The 22,492-nt window shown below is 40.0% G+C and overlaps 1 protein-coding gene across 1 annotated transcript in view; it reads right to left on the reverse strand.

Annotated features, from left to right (window-relative positions):
- The window catches only part of LOC149847669 (uncharacterized), a 31,688-nt gene extending 25,357 nt beyond the window's left edge, over positions 1-6,331 (reverse strand). The window contains exon 1 of the mRNA XM_090009157.1: positions 5,939-6,331. Coding sequence (XP_089865283.1) covers positions 5,939-6,295 — 357 coding nt within the window. The 5' untranslated portion in view covers positions 6,296-6,331. The remainder of the gene's footprint in view (positions 1-5,938) is intronic.
- Positions 6,332-22,492: the final 16,161 nt, after the last annotated feature.

The following is a 22,492-nucleotide window of genomic DNA, read 5'->3' on the forward strand; positions in this document are numbered from 1 at the left end:
ATAAGCCTATTTCAATGTCCTAAAACAAAAAATAAAAGTTATTCTAACTAGCCTAATTCTAACTAAACTAAGAAGCTAAACTAAAGGATAAGATTACATATGATAGAGTTAATCAGACATATGAGATTAACTATGAGATTACAATTTTAACACCTCCCACTCGTTTTGTATCCTATGATTCATTCTCTCCTCAACATCATGCCTATTTAGCTCTAATATTTTTCTATGTCAAGCCTAACTCTTATGGAGAGACCTCCTCTAAAGAGGAGTGGCAACATGCTATGGTTGAGGAGTTGAGTGCTTTGGAGAGGATGCATGTTTGGGATCTTATAGAACTTCCATGAGAAAAAATTGTTGTTAGGTGTAAATGGGTCTATAAGATCAAGCGTAATGCAAATGAGTTTGTTAAAAGGTATAAGGCCAGACTGGTAGCCAAGGGATATAATCAACAATTCGGGATTGATTTTGCTAACACATTTGCTCACGTTGCTCATATGACTAGTATAAGAACATTACTTGTTGTGGCTGCAATAAGGCAATTGAGTCTCTAACAGTTGCATGTCAAGAATGCATTCTTGAATAGAGATATGGAGGAAGAAGTGTATATGGAACTACCACATGGCTACTCAGATTCTCAAGGCAGGGTGTGCAGGCTGAGGTGAGCTTTGTATGGGCTCAAGCACGCACCTCGTGCCTGGTTTAAGAAGTTCAGCCCTGTTGTGAAATCCCTTGGGTTTTAGCAGCCATCACGACCCTGCTTTGTTTGTGGCTTATTCTGCTCAAGGAAAATATATATTGCTCCTATATGTAAATGAGATGATTATAAAAGGAGATGTGCAGAAAATAATTGATACCAAGAGCAAACTAGTTAACATCTTTGAGATGAAAGACCTAGGATATTTGAAGTATTTTTTGGGTCTTGGGGTTGTTCACTCTAGAAGAGGTCTCTTTTTATCTCAGCACAAGTATGCAACAAATCTTATGTCTAAAGCCAGGCTAATCGATGATTCCAAAAAGGTTTCCACCCCTATGGAAACAAATATCAAGCTCGGAAGTTCAGATGGTGAGAAGCTTAAGGGTCTTGTAGTATAAATTCAATTGGTGGGCAGCTTGATATATTTGACTATCATTAGACCAGACATTACCCATGCAATGCATGTTGTCGGTCAGTTCATGAGTTAATCTATGTCAGTGCATCTGGTTGTTGTGCTTAGGATTATCCGATATGTGAGGGAAACTATACATGTTGGGATATTTTTCTCTTCCTCATCCTCTATAGATGTTGGAGCCTTTTATGATTCGGACTTTGGAGGATTGACTAAAGTTCGCCTCTCTACTACTGGCATTTGTGTGTTTATTAACAGGAGCTCTTTAATCTCATGAAAGAGTAAAAAGCAACACAGAGTGAGTTGCCTTGTCTACTGTAGAGGTAGAATATAGGGCTATGGATCAGGCTATTGATGAGGTCATATAGATCATATGACTCTTAGAGGAGCGGGGAATGACGATTTCTTAAAAGACACCTCAATATTGTGACTATGAGTGCTATTCGTATTGACAAGAATCCTGAATTTCATGAGAGAATGAAACATATTGAGATTGATCGTCACTTCACCATAAGAGCCTATGAATATGGAGTCATAGCTCTAGCGTATGTTGGTTCAAAAGAGCAAATTACATATGTTTTTACTAAGAGCTTAGCCCCCATTACACTTTAAATCCTTCCTTTTCAAACTTGGAATGATTCCTCTTGCATCATCTCAAGTGTAAGGGGAAGTGTTAAACAGTGAAATTTATCATGTGTATCATTATTATACATCTCTCTAATTTGTAAGGGTATTCATGTACTTTTTCATGTTACTGTATTCTATCAAAGTTGTAAAGGCATTTTAGGAACTGTATTGTTATAATGTTAGGGTGAAGGGTCGACCCTTTTTATTGTTGTAACTCTTATTTTCTTGGTAATGAAGTTAGCCATATTTCTCTCCATTGTTATCTTCTCTCTTTAAGATTTTCTTGCTCTTGATACCGTAATGCACAGAATAGCAGGTGGGAAACAAATGTAGAATATAACTTTTTAGAACAATTGTATCTTTTCATGAAGAGTCATGTAAAATGGTGGGCTGGTTTTGGAACCTATCTTTTGACTCTTTTCCAATAGAGAGGAAGGGAAACTACACGAGGGAATTGATGAAAGGTACGATTTTCCAGCTTTTCCTATTGGAGAAAGGGATGTTGTGGGAGCATGGGAGCAGTGATTTCCAAATTCAAATTTGAGTTAACCATTAAATTGTTACCTTTAAATAAGAAAAGGAGATAATAAATGGTTGTTTAAATACCATTTGGTTATGCAACATTTATGAATGTGAATAGACATTTTTGCCAAACATTAGTAAGAACTAGAAGATTTTAAAATCCTACAAATTTCATTTTGTATGATGAATACATTTTTGACATAACTACCCTCACTTCTACCTTTATATATTTTAGAAAGTACAAAAAAATTCAAAAAGGTGAAAACATTGTGGCAAGAAAGGCCTTGTTGAAACAAGGTTTTAAAACCCGTGACTCGGGACTCGACTCGTTCTTTATTGACTTGTGACTCGGCGGGTCAACTCGGTGACTCGGACCGGGTTTTGTTAACTTTTGATTTTAAAAGAAAAACAATATATAAATTGTCATTTAAACATATAAAGGTTTGCAGAATGACTTAATATGGCATGCAGAAAGGAGATATGGACAAATATGTGCCCTGATATAATGATATTCATTTTATAACCTCTACATAAGGCACATCATGGAATATCAATGGAGTGGATAATCATTAAGTCCATTTCTTAGCCACATTCTGGAAATGTACTTTGAATAGCAAAGGAATAGGCAAGGAGGCAATTCTAGTTTTCTATTTCTTTGCCATAACTGTAATCAACACGGCACTACATTTTTCCCACTTGCTAATGTTCTAAGAGACAGTATCACTACTGTCCAAATGTCTATAAGAATATAAAAACAACTGCAAAGAGCTATAGAGGTTTGCTTGAATTTGATATCTATACAAGCACTTTGACTAATTCATGACTTGAATTAGAGGATGTGGTCACCATGAATTCAGTCTGCTACTACCTACGGTTCCTAAAATGGCCAATCATATATGCTAGCTTTTTTAAAAGTTTCAATTCCCTCTCTAACAAATCCATAAATGTAAAATAGGGATATATGTGCATATTGAAAGTTTACAGAATGCCCAATATCAACATAAATAAGCAATTTTCTCATGTATGAAAACTATGCAGGAAATATATTAATGGCACAACTATAAAAAGACTACTAATATTTGAATCTGTACAATGCTTGTTCACATAACAAATGGATGATGAAACCTAAATGTGACTTCCTATAGGCACATTTGACCCTCCATATATAGTGAGAATCATTTCTTTAAAATGTTTTGCTAGAATAAGTTGATAGCACTGGGTGAAAAGTAGTTCCAACAGCATGGCGATTTTATTCTATGGATTTAAATGATTTTTTATCTTTAAATGATTTTTATTTTCTTTTTTATACAAAATCTCGGGGTAACCCTTGTTAAAATATATGTACTTATATATTTCGAAATTGTAATTTGAAACTCAAAAATCAAATTTCAAACATCCCAGAACTCGCCCGAGTCAGGCCGAGTCAAGGCCGAGTCTTGGCAAACCGAGTTTGCCTTGCCGGGTTGACTCGCTGGAGGACCGAGCCGAGCCGAGCCGAGTCAACGAGTTGACTCGGCGAGTTTTAAAACCTTGGTTGAAAATTACACAAGGAAAAATCTCCAAGCTTAAAGGGAGTTGTGCATATTAGCTAAACCAAATATAGCAGTAACAAAGACAATAATGATAAAAACAACAGCAAAAATAACAACAGTAGCAATAACGGCACGAGAGAGGGAGTCATGATGGATAGTTGAATTAAGATCCAATATAAAACATGTGCGGCTGTGAAAAAGTGAATACAGGTACCAAAAGACTATATCATGCAAATACAGGCAAAATTCAGTCAAACGGCTGAAATCAGCAAATCTGGCAATAATTAAAATTTGTTTGCCTGTAAAGCATTTCACCAACTTTATGAGTATGCTATTTATTTCCATTGGCTTGAGGAGTATAGGTTGACATAGATTAATAAACAATTTCATCTTCAATATATAAAACATTCAAAACTAATCTCTGAAGTATAAATCTTCTGGGAGGACATGTCAACATTTTCCTTTGCTAACAGTTTCACAAGAAGACCAATACACTGGCTCATATTGAATGATTCTGTGCTTCTGCCATCCGTATACAAAAAGCATGATTCAGTTTGTTTAAAAATGAATCAAGAGGTAGTATTCAACACATAATACAGCTCTTTTGTGCTCATTGGCATCAAATAGGGCAGAAAAAGAGCATTCATCAAGGCATTAATTGTGCAAATTTTTCATATAAAACCATCGCAGCAAACAGCATTCTTCCAGTCTCTAATCTGATTGGACCATACTTAACAGATGGAGAGCATTTGACATGAAGAGTAAGCCAGTTGTACATAGGTTAGGAGAAAGTGTTCTGATAATAGCAGGTTCATGGAGTTGACAAAGAAAACTATGTTCTTCAAGATAGCCCCACATGCATCAAGAAGAGACCAAAGTGTAGGAGAATGCTTCAAACTCAAAGCCCGCTACTCCATAATAGGGCAAGAGTTTATGTGCCACATATGCCACGATTTGAAGTCCATAAATACTAGATAAATTTAAACTTTCCAAACTCATCCCCACAAGAAACGAGAAGGTTCTGTCTCTATCATGATTGACAATCATGGAACTTCCTAAATACTAATGAAGCTTCCTGGCCCTAAAACATCTTTATCCTGAACAGAACCAAGCTATCTCAGGTGCCTCTTGCTTCAAGTGTCTGAAATCGGACAAATCAAACCACTCAAACTTTAAGATATCCAAGTTAGAGAGACATTCTGTACTACACTCATGCAATTATGAAAAGAGCAAGGATCAGATGAAGCAACAGAGGTCGATATCCTTACTACTCCATTGTCCCTCGTGGTTGTGCTTTATGGCTGTCAAATGAACAATGCACGACTGATAAGCATGGGTGTGACCAGTCAAAAGTTTTGCAAAATACAAATTATGAATATTTCTTTACTTTCAGGAGGTAGTTTATTATACAAAGAATGATCTCTGTACTGAACATACACAGCTGTGAGACTGTAGGAGTGAAAAAAGGAAGAAAAGAAACTTGTAGGATTATATGCTCAGAACAGTGGCAATTGTGAGAGAGTAGAAGGCTACTGAACGTATAAGTTTTGATTCAAAAAGTGGTGGGTGTCCATTCAATCAGATGATATTGTATGGCTGTTTGAGAATAAACGCATGTTTACACAACTAAAAGTTTGAAACAGTTGGTATTATATAAAAGGCAAGATTTCCACTCTGGCAAGGCAACCACCAAGATCTGGTATAGATATATCCACACTAAGCACGTATAACACCGAAATCCTGAAATTCTAATATGATATTTAGATGTTCTTTTAATGCATTCGTTGGCATTTTCACTTGGAGGTTTTTCCAGTACATCAATTGGTGGTGTCGATTAAAGGTTCCCACAACACAAAAGATTGCAGTTATACATTCTTGTCATGCACTTCATGATTCTTGGAATACAATCCGTGGTAGTTCCGACCGTCAAGATCAAACCATCGTCTCGTTTACAACCATTAAGTGCAATAAGAATTCAGGGTCGGCACCGATGTATCGCTAAAACCATCGTCTTCTTTCAACAGGGAAGCGGTAAAAGAACATGAAACACCCAAGAAAGAAAGATAACAATAATCGAATACAAAGCCCAAAACGAGAAAAGGAAAAAGGAACCGAAAAAAAGGATTCAAGAAGAAAGGAATTGTTTCTCGCCTGAGAGGTGACGTCCGCAGCGGTGAAGATGAAGGAAGCGGTGACGCTCTTGGTGAGAACAGGGTGCCTCTCGATCATCCCGAGATACCACCTCACCCACCCGACGGGAGACGAGGAGGCGTAGCCGGAGGAGTCGCCGGACTTCTTATGCAGGCGGCGCGAATGCGCCCCGTAACGCCTACACCACCACTGCCTGGAGATGAACGGAAAGGAGGCGTTGCAGCCGTAGACCGAAGAGATCGTCGTCGTTTTAGTCGAGGAGGAGGCGGCGGAAGAGTCGTCGAAGAGGAGACGGAGGGAATGCCGGCGAAGGAGAAGACATCTGCCGGTGCGCCGGAGGGATAGCATCGCGCTCATCTTTCTGAGTCCTCTTATCCTTCCTTCTCTCTCTTGCAGGAGGAGGAGAGGAAGAGGAGCTGCTGCTGCTGCTGGGAGTTTTCGAATGGGGGAGGGAGACGGCGCGCTATATTTTGGGGAGAGTGTCGCGTGCGTATCTGTTTATTGAACAGTTATAAAACTAAAAGGGCTTTGCGCTTTTTCTAGCTTTAGGTCTACGTGGATAGAGGACTTGCGCCCGTGAAAAAGGTGGGAACATAACTCACTTTCACGTGAAAATGGGCATTTTTTTTTCCACCTTGAAGGGGCGTATTTCCTTTGAAAGGGAAATTTTGGAGGGAAAGGGAGGTAAGTAAGTGTGGCCATGAGGGCGAGCTGCCCGACGAGCTTTGTGTACCCAGCCCGAATAAAGTGGTAGGTCCAACCTGCGCCCGAGCCCGATTGTAACTGGGTTGAGCCCTTATCGGGCTCTCGGGACTGCTCAGAACAATGTCCACACCTAGAGGTATGAACTCATTTTGACAAGAATGTTGGTTTGCATTTATTACGTGAGTCTTACCACATATTTTTCATGGACATGCTTGTTTCATCCCCTCTAAGAAAGTGGTCATGTTTCTTATGAAAGAAAACCTCTTTGATAGGAATGAGCATAAAACAAACGCCCTCTAAAAGTATGTTTGATATGCGGGACATACCCATGCAAGGAACGATCAGTCCCTGTCTGGACGTTGTCTCATGCTTGATAAGCCATGTGAACTTAGATATATAAACCCATGTGAACTTAGTTAAATTAAGGAATCATGAACTCACTCAAATAAATACCTTAAAATTTAGTTTCTTCCTAAACCCACTTCATTTTGGAAGACAGAACCCGAAAAAATATCATGTTTTTTAATCAAAACTTATCGTGATATATCGCCATACCTATTTTTTTGCTGTTTTTTGAGATATTTACATGTAAAGCAAATGATGATATTATCGCTATATACAGGCTATATTGTTAGCATGAGAAACAAATACTGGGTAATGAGGAACGTGAAGCCCACGCTGACGGGTGAGGCTTTCAGATTTTTTCTCAACCGTCACTGGTCCAAGTGAAAATTCATTCACATCTTCCTCCTTTCCCACGTCTCAGGAGTATTTTGAAGGGCGTGCAGTTGTGGCCCCAAAATCATTTGTTCTTTTTTTTTTTGACAGAGAAAGCTGGGGTTAGAGTCTAGACAGAGACCCTACCAATTATACAATCATACCATTGGGATTCGAATTTCCAACGTCTCAATACAAGCCTTTTCTCACAGTATTATAAAAAAAAAGACAGGCTTTTTAACCTTTTAGAGGACTTACCCAAAATGTAGGAAAGAGGCCCCTCCTTCCTATGAAACGGAGGCCCAAGAAGAAAGATGTAGTGAAGTAAAAAAGCTGTAATTGTTGGTCACAAGTTCAATCTTGAAACAAACTTTTACAAGATTAAGGCAAAAGCAATGGCAACTGGTGATTACACTTGCATTTTTCTCTTGTTTCACTAACCTTTAGAAAGTATGGTGACAATGACAGCATCTTGAGAAAATCCAATAACCACAGGGCATAGCAAACATACTGTGGAACTTGGGCCAAATCCCTGATTTTGCAAGCACGAGATCTTGAATCTTCAAAACTCTCTTGGATTTAAATCTCTGACCCAAATAAGGGGGAGAGGGGCTGAGCCAGAGACACTGGCGCATTTGAGTATTTTGGGTGTCATTTTATTTTAAGGCGAGCTGGGTTAGGCCGACCCCCCACCCGTTATTATTCTACCTACCACTGGGGTTTGAACCTGCAACTTCCCACCACAAGGAGACTCACTGACAGCTCCTACCAACCATGCAGAGCCCCCATTGTTGGCTGTTTTGGATGTCATATCCTAGGTGAAGTGAGATTTTAAACTGGACCTAAAATCCAACGGTTGACGAGTGTTTTGCGAGATTGGAGACTTGGGGAGAGAGGGGAAGAGAAACATTAATACCAAATTCATGCAACATTGAACTTTCGGTGCCAGAAATTCACTAACCTGTTATTATTTTTGTAATATCATATATGAGGATGTGATCTTATAAAAACAAACATAAACATAGTGTGGGCTTCAACCCTCGCGTAAAAACAAACATAAACATAGGTTCAAGAAGAAACACAGCTGATCACGATAAAGAAGGTTCAAGAAGAAACACAACTGATCACGATAAAGAAGGTTTAAGAAGATATGAGAAGACTAATCCAAATGGGTTTCAATATAAGATTCATCCAAGTAAGAAGTTGTTTAAATCAAAAGAACTCAAACACATTATGGAGTCCTGTATCTCAAACTCATATATACATATTGATAATAACACGAACCTCTCATCTCAAGAAATCATAGAGAGATAGAGAGAGTTGAAACCGTGGACGTAAGCTTGTGCAGACGAACCACGTTAATCCTTGAGTTTCTGTGTGTGATTGTGTGTTGTGTGAGTGGCATATTTCTTGCATGGTATCAAAGTTGCAATCCTGCAACCTAAGAGTATAGATTTGTGGTGTATTTTCATCTTCATAACTGATAGCAGCAGCAACATCATCTCGTCCAACACGAACATGTCGATTGGTTCAAGCAGTATGACAAGTTCCTTCCCTATGCTTAATTCATGCATCGACTAATCTCCAATATTTTATGTTAAACTATCATCCCACAACTATTTTTTATGGGAATCCTAGTTTATCTCACTTTTGAAAAGTTATAACCTCATGGGCTATGTGGATGGCTCTAATTCATGCCCGAGTGAATTTTTCCTTGCTTAGCTTTTGTAAAGTTATAACCTCATGGACTATGTGTATGGCTCTAATTCATGCTCAAGTGAATTTATCAATGTTGAGCCAAGGAAGGATCCGGTCATAAACCCTGGTTTCTTGGAATGGCAAAGGATGGATCAACTTTTTCATAGTTGGATCCTATCATCTTCGACGAACAAAGTTCACAGGCAGGTCATTGGCCTAAGAACCTCTTTTAGTGTGTGGCCATCACTAAAAAACATGTATGTTGCTCAGACACGAGCCAAAATACAACAGTTGAAATCTCAGCTTCGCAATCTAAGGAAGGGTTCCGACTCCATAATTGAGTATTTCAATAAAGCCCAAGCCATTACTGTAACGCCCCAAAATTTTAAACTTTTGAACCTTTCAGAGTTTGTTTATAAAATCAACAGAAGACTATTCTTTTGTCAAAAATCAGAAAAGCAAGCTGACAACTTTGGGCACGTTAGCTAAAAGAACCAAAACTCACTACACATGTTACATGCAAAATACTTGGAAATGTCACTTTCATATAAAGGAGTTCTCAAATTGTACAAAATTTGGATATCCAAAGGAAAATCCGTTACAAAACCCCAAAACAACCAGGACGCGAGCTAAGAGCAGGAAAAATGAAATCTTGCAATCGCGTCATCGCCTGTGGTGTACCTAATCATCACCTGAACCCATAGAATGGGTTAGTTTCTTGAAAAACTAGTAGGTGCACAAGAGAAACTACAGGAAGCTTAATTAAGCAAATTTAATTCGGCATGCTAAACAGTTTAAAGCATATCAGCAGTTAAACAGGTAAGTTGTATCAAAACAAAAAAGCAGTTCAAAATGAGTAAGCAGTGCAACTGTCAAACACAACATGGCGATTCATTTCATCGTAAGCTATGAACTACCACGCAACAAGCTTGTTTTCGTTTCCAGAACAGGGTCTCTGCATTTAATCATTATCAAGTCATTGTTTGTCGCTCTCACTATTTCTAACAAACTCCTTGTCCTGAGCAACCTTAATTTATTTCTATCTCTCAAGGTCTTACGCAACCAACTGTCACCTGTTATGACTCGCTTAAGGCGTCATAATTTCTCAAAAAAAACTTACCCTTCTATAGAAGGTACAAAACATAATCACGATCTAAAATCAATAAAGATTTGATTCACACATCTGGGTTCAACATATAATCATGCTAAAACAGAAAGACAAAACTATAGATTCATAACTGACTATCTCAATCATTCTCAAAAGATCATCACAACTCACCATAACTTTTTATGATAATAAAAATTTACAAGATCCACATCGGATCGCTTGGTCTGAGAAATGTACGACGTCAGAAGGAATTACTGCCCTAGATGGTATACATGGTCTTAAACCATACACTTCCTCACAGGAGTTCACTGTCTTTGCGGCTACCCGCTCGTGGACAATGTACATCCTCACAAAGATTCTTTTAGAAACCCAATCCTCAACAAAAGTCGTATTCAATTAAAATCATTGTGATACACGCATCAACACAAATTACCACTCTCAGGGTCGATAGCCACTATTATAATTAACAAGATCAACGTCGGATCACCTGGTCTGAGAAATGCACGACCTCACAAGGAATTACCCTCTAGATGGTATACTTGGTTTTTGACCATACATTTTCTCACAAGAGTTCATCATCTTTGCGACTACCCACTTGTGGACAATGTATATCCTCACAAAGAATCTACCACTCTAACCGGTTACTAGATCTTGATCATACATACCCTCAGATAATTCTTTGGAGATCAGGTCCTTAATAGATACCATACACAGTGATACATGCATCAATACAATCGACTTCTCCGAAAAATAGATCGCTCTTGAGGTCAATAGCCACAAATATGGGCACAAGCATGTATATCAGCAATGTGCATCGTATTACTTCACATGGTAAAATAAATCACAAGATCACACATTCCTCCAATAAGGTTTCATGAACCATGAACATTTATCACATGCTTTCAACATTTCTTATCACATGGCATTTCAATCACATCATACAAAAGCATATAATATTACGCCCTCTCTGTCTCCTCGTTTCGACTAGGGAGGGCGAGGCCTCCCTTGTCCTCTGGCAGGTCGACAGGGGTTGGATCTTTGTTGCCTGAGTCTTCTATAGACAGGGAGCGACAGCTCCCTGCCTCTGTCTTTTTGGTTCTGGCAGGGGTTGCCCCCCTACTTCTGCTGTTTTGGCTGGCAGGGAGCAGGCCTCTCTGCCTCTTTTCGTTGGCAGAAAGCAAGAGCTCTCATCCTTTGTTTCTGCTGCACTCTGCTAAGCAGGGCTCGTGCTTTTGGTCCCTAACCTTTGCCTCTACAGCTTGTCTGCAGGGAGCGAAGTCCCTTGTTTTGCTTCGCATCGGGTCTTGTCGGACCCACCTTTTGTTATTTTTTTTGTTTAGCATACTAAGGTTCTAAGCATCGCAGGTTGAATGGTGGATCTTGCTCACCCTTCGTGGCTCAAGCTCATGCTTGTCTACGCCGCTGGCGTACAAGGACCGCAACCTCTCAAGGTAGGGAAAGATTGCATGGAGGACTTGGACAATTGAATTGAGTTCAATTAACTAAAAAGGATAATTAAATAAAGAAATATATATATATATGTTTATACGAGTACGCATTTAACTCAAGGACCTAGTTTCGCGATCCTTGTCCTTTACTTTATGTCATATCTTTCGTTTGCCACCGTGCTTTGTGCCTAGGCTTTGCGTTTGTACTCCTGCTTACAGTCTTCTGTTTGTCACCGCACTTTGCGCCTAGGCTTTGCATTTATACTCCTGCTTATAATCTTTCGTTTGTCGCCGCGCTTTGTGCCTAGGCTTTATATTTGCACTCCTGCTCACAATTTTTACTTTGTCGTCATGCTCTGTGCCCAGGCTTTGCGTGTGCACTCCTGCTCACAGTCTTTAACTTGCCATTGCGCTATGTGCCCAAGCTTCCATTTTTTGCAAATGTTTTGTTACTGTCTTGCTATTGCAGATGATGCTCAGGTTTTTGCTCATTGCATGCTCTATAAAGGCATCCTCGTGGAGGATGCAAGCGACATTTATCGCTCACCCTCTTATGACAAGAGTTGAGTTGGGAGTTTAGCGAAACATCCTCGTCTAAAGAGAGAGATCCCTATCAGGGATCCTAGCTTTTCGAGCGAGCAGTCCTGCAAAGTTGACTTGAGCAAACTTCTTAGTGAGGGTTCTGTTGAGAAACTCGTACATCGTCTATCGAGGTCGGTATTGAGTCATATGAGACATGTTGATACCACGGTAGCAAATGAGATTCTAGAAAATCTTATGCCAAATGTTGGCACAAACTGTTGGTTGTTTCAAAAGATAAAGAATGTCAAAAGTAGAGCTTCAGAAATATTACATCTTTGTGAAACACTTTTGTTGATGTTCCTATTGAGAAACTACACCCTTTTTATCCTAGAGTACTTGTAGTCATGCACTACGAGCTAGTACTGCGATGATCAGATGAGACGGTCGTGCGACCTTGAATAGTGTTAAATGCACAATGCTATAATCACATCAGATGGTGAATGATCTGCCTTTACAGGCAAGATGCTTGAGTGGTTGAAAGACCACAACATTAGAATGGATCGTTAGTTAAGCAACCCCTAACGCACCCATTCGCTTCTTATTGTTTGTCAAGGAAGAGGACAGAGCAGCACAAAAACTCCAATGGAAAGGTTGTTAACAACCACCCCACGGGCAAAGATCCGGTCTCCTCAATCATTGGAGTTAGGGAAAGGGACTACCAGACATTATCCTATGTGGTAGATCCCATTGACTTCTGCAAAAGTTGGATGCATCCAGAACACTGCTTATGTGCCTTTAGAGAATTCACTCTCGATTGAAAGTCGTCCCCCTTAGGAGGGGATTCAACTAACTATTCGGGTTATTGAAAATACATAGAATAAGAGACGTCCAAATTAGTCTCAGTTGTTTCTACGTTTTGGCAGTGCATACCCGCAAGCCAGTAATATCGAAACATAACTGGTTTATGGGTCATAAGACTTTCGTGTGCTTTGGTTACATATTTTTTGTCAAGTAAAAGCTTATCGATGAAATTACGTATAACTTTGTGTGTCCCTGAGCCTCTTATGATTATGATGCTTATGTTAGCATATAGGTGGATGATATATGTCACACCGACAAATGACTAATTTAGACTATTTAGGTGAATAACACATCACACCTACATAGTTTTATTGCAGAGAATTGTGTTATGATTGCCTAAGTGAATATAGCATACATGCATAACATGATTGATAAGTATATTGAATTTGATTAAAATGTCTTGAAGATATGTGTGTGAGTTACACACTAGCAAGGTTGAATGCGATGTGCTTTGAGTTAAAAATTATGAATGCATATGATGATGCAATGATCTGAATTGTCTTACATGCATATATAACTTGAATCCTTTGTAAATTTATTAAACTACGTATGAATTATATATGTTGATGTTTAGTTGATTCATATTATGAGCTGCAGCTGGGTGCATGCAGCTGGGCCTACACCCCTCCCCTCGGTGTTGGTTGGTGCCTCACGGACCTGCTGCAGCGTTGCACCAGTTGGGCTGCAACCGTGTGCAGGCTGGTAGGCCTGCGCCCCTTCACTCGTTGGTAGCCGAACCACGTGGGGTCTGGACACACGGTCCAGACCTTGTCAAGACCGAGTGCAATCATGTGGGGGTCTAGACCAATCGGTTCAGACCTGGGTCTTCTCGTTGTCTGCAACCCGCGCGTTGTAGTTTCCCTTGACCACCTCTTTTGGTCCCGGTGGTGCAGCACCAGCAACAAGTAGCTTGTTGTCACCTCGTTGTGGGTGCTGCCACAGTTTAGCAGCACAGCCCCAAGTCAGGCCTGCTGCATGTGTGTGGTGCCCCATGGCGCCGATGTAGTTGTTAGGTTGGTGCGCCTGTGTTGGTCAACTCCAGCTCGCAGCTGGATTTCTTTCTTTTTGCCACACTTTTAGCGTTGTTAGCGGACCTCCGAGCTGCAGCCTATGGGGCTGCAAGTGTGTTTGGCGCGGGATCCAATGTCTTAATGAATATGTTAAGTATTATGACTAGATACAAATTATGCTTTGTGTGCGTGTTTGCCCCATGGCACCGAGTGTCAACCTTGTTGTAGGTGTGTTTTGGACAGACTCCAACCAGTTGTGGGGTCTTTTCCTGTTTTGCCATGCCTTATGGATTGTCTTAGTAGGCTTCGGACTGCATCCCATGGGGCTGCATGCGTGGTTGCGGCACAGGTCCAATTAACCCGATAATTCCAAGGATCGAACATGTCACAACATGAGCGCACGTGTTGTTCCAAAGCAAAATATTTAAATATAGATTTTTGTACGCATAATAAAATGGTAAATTTATCAATGTGATGTTGTATGGACTTAGCCATTTTTGCACGCATGTCTGCTTTTGTAAAAGAACGCAAACTGCTTTGCTATGACACCTTACCCAATGCGTTTAAGTAAGATAAGGCTTTTATGAAATTAAGAGGTTGATGGCCGTCCCCTTGCCATTTACGACATGGCACAACTTAAGTATTGATGTAAGAGTATCATCACGTGTTATAAAAAGTGGCATTTTTGAAGGTGTTCAAAATGATAGTTTCACGGCCACACACCCTAGCACGAAAGCTATTCCATGAATGAATGTACTCACATGTTCTTGCTAGTGATACTTGAATGTACACATCCCATTGGAAATTGAATGGTTCCCTAAGTGTGAAGGGACTCGAGGCACTTCGTATGGAAATTATTAGCCTTTTGAGACTTGTGTGATTATTGGAACTCCTTGGCGAGTTTTGTTTTGGGCGATGGACCCACTTTGTGAGAAGAGCTTGCTTTTGGTCGAGATACATGGCTTATACGCATTTTCATGTGTCGTGACTCGTTCTAGAGACGCCTTACCGTGGAAAAATGCTTCTAACTGCCTCATCATAATGTGCAATGCTTTGTATTGTCACTTGGCTAGTTTTTGCACTTATGGTACGATGCACATACTTGTCCACTTGTATCTGTGCACAGTTCATGATGACACATCTGTTTGCATGTCATAGTTTTTTGTATTGTTACATTAATTACTTATGTTTTGTGATGTATACCATGTTACAAATGATACGAATTGTGTTATTATATTAGTTGGTTATGTTCCTTGATGCATACTTTACTACTTGATGTGAATTGTGAAATGAAATGTCATGCTTTGCTTAATCGCATTAACTCCTGCTAGTTATATTCTCTTGTTGCTTCATGTGTAGCTTTGTACACTTGCTTAGGATGTAACTGGTCAATTAGTTAAGCATGTTATGGGTTGTATGATAAGCCTGCTTTCGTTTTCCACACGTGAATATATTGTGGTTTGGTTTGTCTCACCAACTCGAAAGAGTACTGACCCGTTTTATGGGGATACTGGTGTTTGTTGGGCGTGCGATGAAGCTCGATGTGTGGCAGCGTACTCTGAACCCACACTTCTGGAAACTTTGAGATCTTGGCAGTTGCTGTTTTGTAAAAGAGAGATTGTTGTATTATTTGTAAAATGTATTTAATAAAAGTTGTTTCAAAACCTTGTTGTTTCACTCCTGCGACCCGCCCCGGAGTTCGCTGCTTGTTTTCTCCTTGTTTTGGTACTTCTGCACTTGCGCATTTGTTTTCAAAAAAAAAAAAAAAGTTTACCCAAAAATTCAAAGGATTTTACAAGTCAAAAATTCTTGGGGCGTCGCAGGTGGCTCCGGGTTGGGTCTAGGTCTGGATCTAACCCGAATTCAAGTTTTTTTTTTTTTGGATTTTACAATTACGCATCAACTAACCATGGCCTCCAAACTATTTGATGATGATGATCTCATAATAAGTATAATTGTTGGGCTTCTTCTGAACCTCATTAAACACTCGAGAAGGTGTTGAACGAAATGATATTGTTGTTGCTCTCAGTCATGAAGATGAAAATACACCACAAATCTACACTCTTGGATTGCAGCCCATTCAGGCTCGTCATGCTATCGCGTGTGTTGGTGAGAAGGCCTTTGTTTATCAATGGCATGGGCATTTGGGACACTCATGAGACAAGATAGTTAGACATGTTATTAGTAAACATGGTTTGCCTTTTTTTCATAAACTAACGAATAATATATAAGTCACCCTAACAGGGTAAAAGTCATTCTTTACCCTTTGAGGCATCAACTCACAAAGTGGATGAACCTTTAGATTTGATTTTCGCAAATGTGTGGGGACCTGCTTCTGTCCGCATGGACATTATTACTATGTTACTTTTGTGAATACTTTTTTTAGATTTATCTGGATTTTTAATATCAAGTATACATCAGAGGTTCTTTCAATATTTCAAAATTTTTGGAAACTTGTGGAAAATCAGTTAGGCAGACATATTAAGTCACTACAAAGTGACTGGGGTGGTGAATATAGATCTATTTCTTCTTGTGTGCAAACATGTGGGTATGTTAAACGTAAACATAGGCGTGTTGTAAAAACCGGGCTGACCCTTTTAGCCCACTATGGTCTGCCCTATAAGTTTTGGGATTATTCCTTTATGACAGTAGTGTACTTGATTAATAGAGTGTCCACACCTGTTCTTAAAATGAAGTCCCCATTTCAAATTTTGTACAACAAGGCCCCTGATTATAAATTTCTAAAAATTTTGGATGTGCACGATGCTACCCATGTATGAGACCTTACAATGCTCACAAGCTTTAATTTTGCAGCAATAAATGTATTTTTTTAGGATACAATGGTCAACATAAAGGGCATATCTGTTTTGACAACACTCATGATAAAATTCTAATTAGTAGAAACATTATTTTTTATGAAAGTGTCTTCCCATATAAATCCAAGCCTAACCCCTCCCCTCCTACTGATTGGCCACAGTCGATAATCATATATATTCCTCCCCCTATATCCTTCCCTATTGACTCGATCCTGCCAATCGCTTCTCCTGCACTTGAGTCCTGTCATGTGTCATCCAACCCTACCACCACCCCTCTCTCTCCGTCCATACCTGAGTCATCATCCCACACCCACGACCCTACACCATTTCCTCCTCCTAGGTTTTACCCTATGGTTACCTGTTCTCGGATAGGCTCCTTGAAACCTAAATTTTTTTTAGTAACCCATTATCCTATCCCTATAATTTTGCTTTTTGAACTTGAGCAACATCGGAAACTATCCAGTTTTACACAAGTTTTCAAACATGAGCAATGACGACATGCCATGAATGAGGAGTTTCATGCTCTCTTGAAAAATGGTACTTGGGTGTTGATACCACCCTCTCCTTCTTACAATGTAGTTGGTAGCAGATGGATTTTTAAAGTCAAGAGAAAGGCCAATGGTAGACTTGAATGGTGTAAGGCTCGTCTGGTCACAAAAGCTTGTACCCAAGAATAGGGCATTGACTACTTTGACACATTCAGTCCAGTGGTCAAGCCCCCTCCAATTCATGTGTTAACCATTGTTGTCTTTGCAGGGTGGCCTATTCACCAACTGAATGTTCACAATACCTTTCTTCATGAATATCTCTCTGAAGAGGTCTATGTGATTCAACCCCAAGAGTTTGTTGATCTCAAATACCCTGACTATATGTGTAAACTTCACAAGGCCATTTATGAGAGTAAACAACCTCCCTCCGGCTTAGTTCCAAAGGCTTAGCACTTTTCTTCTCAATAGTGTTTTTTTCTAAGTCACGTGTGGATACATCTTTATTTATGTGCTTCTTCAATTCTCATGTACCCTATTTATTAATTTGTGTCGATGATATTATTATTACGGAGAGTTCAGTATCCATGGTTTATGAGGTGATTCAACTTATGGGGCGTGAATTCTCTATCAAAGATTTAGGGTCTTTGCACTATTTTCTTGGCATTGAAGCATCAATTGTTCCTGGTGACCTCATATTGACTTAGCAAAAATACAGGTTGGATCTTCTGGAATGGGCTCATATGACTGGGGTCAAACCCATTTCTACTACTCTTGCAGTGAATAAGCAATTATCTTCCCAGGATGGCGAGCTTCTCTATAATCCTACTCTCTATCGACAAGTGGTTGGAGATTTACAATACCTCACCCTCACAAGAACTAATTTGACCATTTTTGTTAATAAGATCTGTCAGTTTATGCATGCTCCAACTGTTAGTCATTGGATGACAGTTAAGCGTATCCTCTATTATGTAAAGCATACTCTACACCTTGGTTTTATGATTCACTCATCTCAGTAATTAGCACTTACTGTTTATATAGATGGTGACTGGGCATACGACATTGATGATCGAAAATCCACCGAGATTATGCTGTATTTTTGGGCATGTCTCTTGTATACTAGTCTACCCGCAAGAAAATACAGTAACTCGCTTTAGCACTGAAGCTGAATATTGAGCCCTTACCAATACTACTGCTAAAGTTATGTCCCTCACTTATTGGTTGAAAGAACTCTGTGTGCCTCTGGCCTCTCCTCCTCGTCTCCTATGTGACAATATTGGTGCCACTTGTCTGCTAATCCTGTGTTCCATAATCACACAAAACATATAGAGATTGATGTTCATTTTGTTCAAGACCATGTTCTCAAGAAGCATTTTGAGGTATGTTATGTCTCCTCTATGTGTCAGCTTGCAGATATCATGATCAAGACCCTCCTTTCCGCTCGGTTTGGCATCCTCAAAGGCAAACTCAACATCCTTCCTAAGCCGTTGAGCTTAAAGGAGCTGTTAAGGATAGCTTGTTCATGGACACCACATCACAAGTGGGACCCACTATAATTGAAGACATGGAAGAAGGTTAAAAAAGAAATACAACTTGTCATGGTAAAGAAGGTTTAAGATCATGTAAGAAGACTAATCCAAATGGGATTCAAGATATAATTGATCCAAGTAAGAAAGTTATAATCAAAAGAACTCCAAGACGTTATGGAGTCATGCAACTCAAACTCATGCATACATATTGATAATAACAAGAACCTCTCACCTCAAGAAATCATAGAGAAATATATATATATATATATATATATATATATATATATATATATATATATATATATATATAAAGAGAGAGAGAGAGAGAGAGAGTTGGGACCGTGGACGTAGGCCTGTGCAGCCGAACCACGTTAAACCTTGAGTTTGTGTGTGTGATTAGGGATGGCAGTGGATCGGGGGAAAGCGGGGCCCCGGCCCGCATCACCCTGTTTGGACCGGGGATGAAGGGTATGAAACGGGGATGGAGGCGGGGACGAAGGTTAAAATCCATCCCCGTCCGGGGGTGGAGGCAGGGATGGACGTGCACTTTTCCCCGCCCCACCCCGTACCCGCCTCATCCCCACCCGACCACTTTTCCCAGCAATATCCCCGCCCCGCCTCATCCCCGTTTGAACCGGGGATGGAGGACATGAAACGAGGATGAAGGTGGGGATGGAGGATAAAATCCATTCCCCGCCGGGGATGGAGGCGGGGGTGGAGGATAAAATCTTGAGGCGGGGCGGGGGTGGAGACCTTGTCCCCCGCCCCGGACCACTGCCATCCCTATGTGTGATCGTGTGTTGTGTGAGTAGCATATTTCTTTCAGTTAACAAGCCAGCTCAACTTGGCTTCAAGCTCATTGTGAGCTCGAACTCCACTCGACTAGCTGCAAGAATGAGCCAAAGTTTGAACACCCTTTATTCAATTTATTTTGCTCATTTACTAGGGCTGACAAATAAACTGAATGAGACGAGTTTGAAGTGTTCAAGCTTTGTTCATTCTTGTGGAGCCAAGACCAGTTCGAACTCATAATGAGATCGAGTTAAATGAAGAGAAAAAAATACGTGGTTTTAATTAGAGCTTGAAGGAACACAAAGAAATTAACTGTTTGACAGCTAAAAGTAATAAGATTTTACCAATAAACCTATTTTCTGCAAACAAAATAGTTCAATCATATGATCTGCATATATTATATGATGTAAAATATACCTAAAATATATTCTTTTACTATGGAATGAGTTGGTATGAGTCCAACCAAGCCGATTACCTATTGTTCACGTTCAGCGTTCAGCTCGCCGAGCTTATTTTACGAGTTTGAACAAGCTCTTTTAGAGCCGATCATAAGTTAAGCCATGAGCAGATCGGCTAGTTTCCCAGTCCTAGCTTAGAGTGCCAAATTCAATGTTTTATGAAAAAGAAGTGCCAAATTCAATGCACATACTCAAACAGATGGGTTTGAATGACGTGTTTTTTTCTGGGCAATTATGTGCTTCACTGTATATATGAGGTGCTTTCTTGATGGCCCTTCTTGCTTGTTCAGGTAATCAGTTTTCATACTTTTTGTTTGGTCTCTGTCATTTCTTGTAGTTTGGTGCATATCAGGACTATCCTGATATTTGTAGTCTAATCGCAACTTGCTCACATCTCAACTTTAAGGAACTCTTGCCCAAAAGGGCTCTCCCTTATCTGGTAGGGACAACTCTTAAATGCCACCAAGTTGACAGGATGTCACAAGTTCCAAAGCCACTGGTGGCAATCCTTACTAAAAGGTCAAAACTGAGTGTATTCTCTGGTGGGCAGAGGGACCTCAAGGTTTTTACCAACTGGAGGCCAGCAAATGTAGGAATGGTGATGGGTGGTTTTTTCCTTTGACCATCTAACGGTGGTGGGATGGGGGGCTCCACTTGTCTGGTAGGAGCAGTTAGTGCAAGTCGCCTTGTGTTGGGATGTTGCAAGTTCAAAACCCAATGGTACAGTTTGGTCTGCCTAACTTCAGCTTGCCTTTCAAAAAAAAAAAAAATCCACCAAAAAACTTTATGAAACTTTTCAAAAGATATCATTTTGTTGAAATGATTATGAAAATATACGTCATTACTATTCTGACATCAAACTAGACCCCAAGGGGTTGCTCACATGGTCTTGAGGGAAATATCTCCCGTGAAAGTTCTTTACAGGCATTCTTAATTTTTTTACAGAGAAAGCTGGCCCCTACCAGTTATACCATTGGGATTGGAATTTGCAATCCTTATGGGCATCTCTTTGATAAGTCAAGCCTGGAAGCTTTCTGGGAGCCTAGAGGGAGAGGGGCGCCTCAGTTTCAAGTCATTGGGACGGTGAAAGCACAGCACAGACTCCAGCGTGATCAGGACTTCGATGAGTCCCTATAGGGTGCAATCACATGGCACAAAATTTGTGCATTAAGCACCTAATTGCCTTCCGTCAGGCCTTGGGCCCACAACTGACTGGCCTGTCCCCAAGATGGATGGTGATTAATGCACAAATATTTGTGCAATCTTCACCTGGTTACTTTTTTTATTATGTTTGGTTGAGACCGTATGTGATTGTGAATCACGCGATTCTGAATCATTCTTAAAGGAGCAACCAAACGTGATGTCGACAATAGAAAGTAATTGCATGTATGCTTAAAAGAAACACCTCAAAAAGAAAAAATTAAGTACAAAAATCTCATTACAATCTGGACATGATGAAGTGGAGTTGAATCCAGATCCAAACTTTGTTTTGGTAATACTAGATGTGGTAAAAGAAGGTTGAAAACATGTGATGATCGAGTGTAATTAGGTCCAGGTTGTCATTGAGTAAATCACTATGTTTGAATCTGGATCATAATGGGTCTAATCTGACTCGTTTTATGTTTTCCACACGAAATCAATATATTTTACCCATTTTCAATGGGTCCAGTACAACCTGGTTCTACATGGTCACTAGGTCTGAAACTCAACCGCAAGATCCAAGTAATCTATAATGGAACCACTTTGGGCCCCACCCTTCGAAAAGATCTGGCTCTAAGTCAACCATGATCCGATCCATATCAGATCCGTTCTTGTCCTCACCTTCTAATAGGTATGGTCCATGTCATGACAGTCGAAATCCGAGTCTGCTAGCCATTCTTGGCCAGAGTCCAGCCAGATTCGACATAGTGACCTAGTAATTGGACCTGACGGTATCCAGATTAGATCCGAACCTTCTTTCTTCAGTGTAAAATGTGGAAATAGTTGCCCAAAAAAAAGAAAAGAAAAAGGGTTTCTCACACACTGACACGAAAGGCTCTGTGAGAGGAACCCAAGATTGATAAATGTGTAGAGCGGTGCAAACGGATCGGATACTGTCGGGCATCCTACCACGAGATTTTATATTTCACTGGATATGGATCATAAGAAAAATCCACATTACCTCTGAACAAATATCTGTTTACATGTAAAAAAGATGATATGGTATGAGCTTTTCACCATCCAAATTCCAATCCGTTTAGTCAACATCTAATTAGTCGAATATGGTATTGTCCACACCTGATCCAAATTCCAATCAGTTTTCTGTCAATCGGTCGGATTCAGGTCGGATCTAGGCATTATTGAATCTGACTTAATCAGATTTAGATTCAGATCCAGAGTCACATGGAAAGAAATAAATGAAATCC

The sequence above is a fragment of the Nuphar pumila genome, chromosome 1 (assembly GCF_984573655.1).
Source record: "Nuphar pumila chromosome 1, dmNupPumi1.hap1.1, whole genome shotgun sequence".
NCBI lineage: Eukaryota > Viridiplantae > Streptophyta > Magnoliopsida > Nymphaeales > Nymphaeaceae > Nuphar > Nuphar pumila.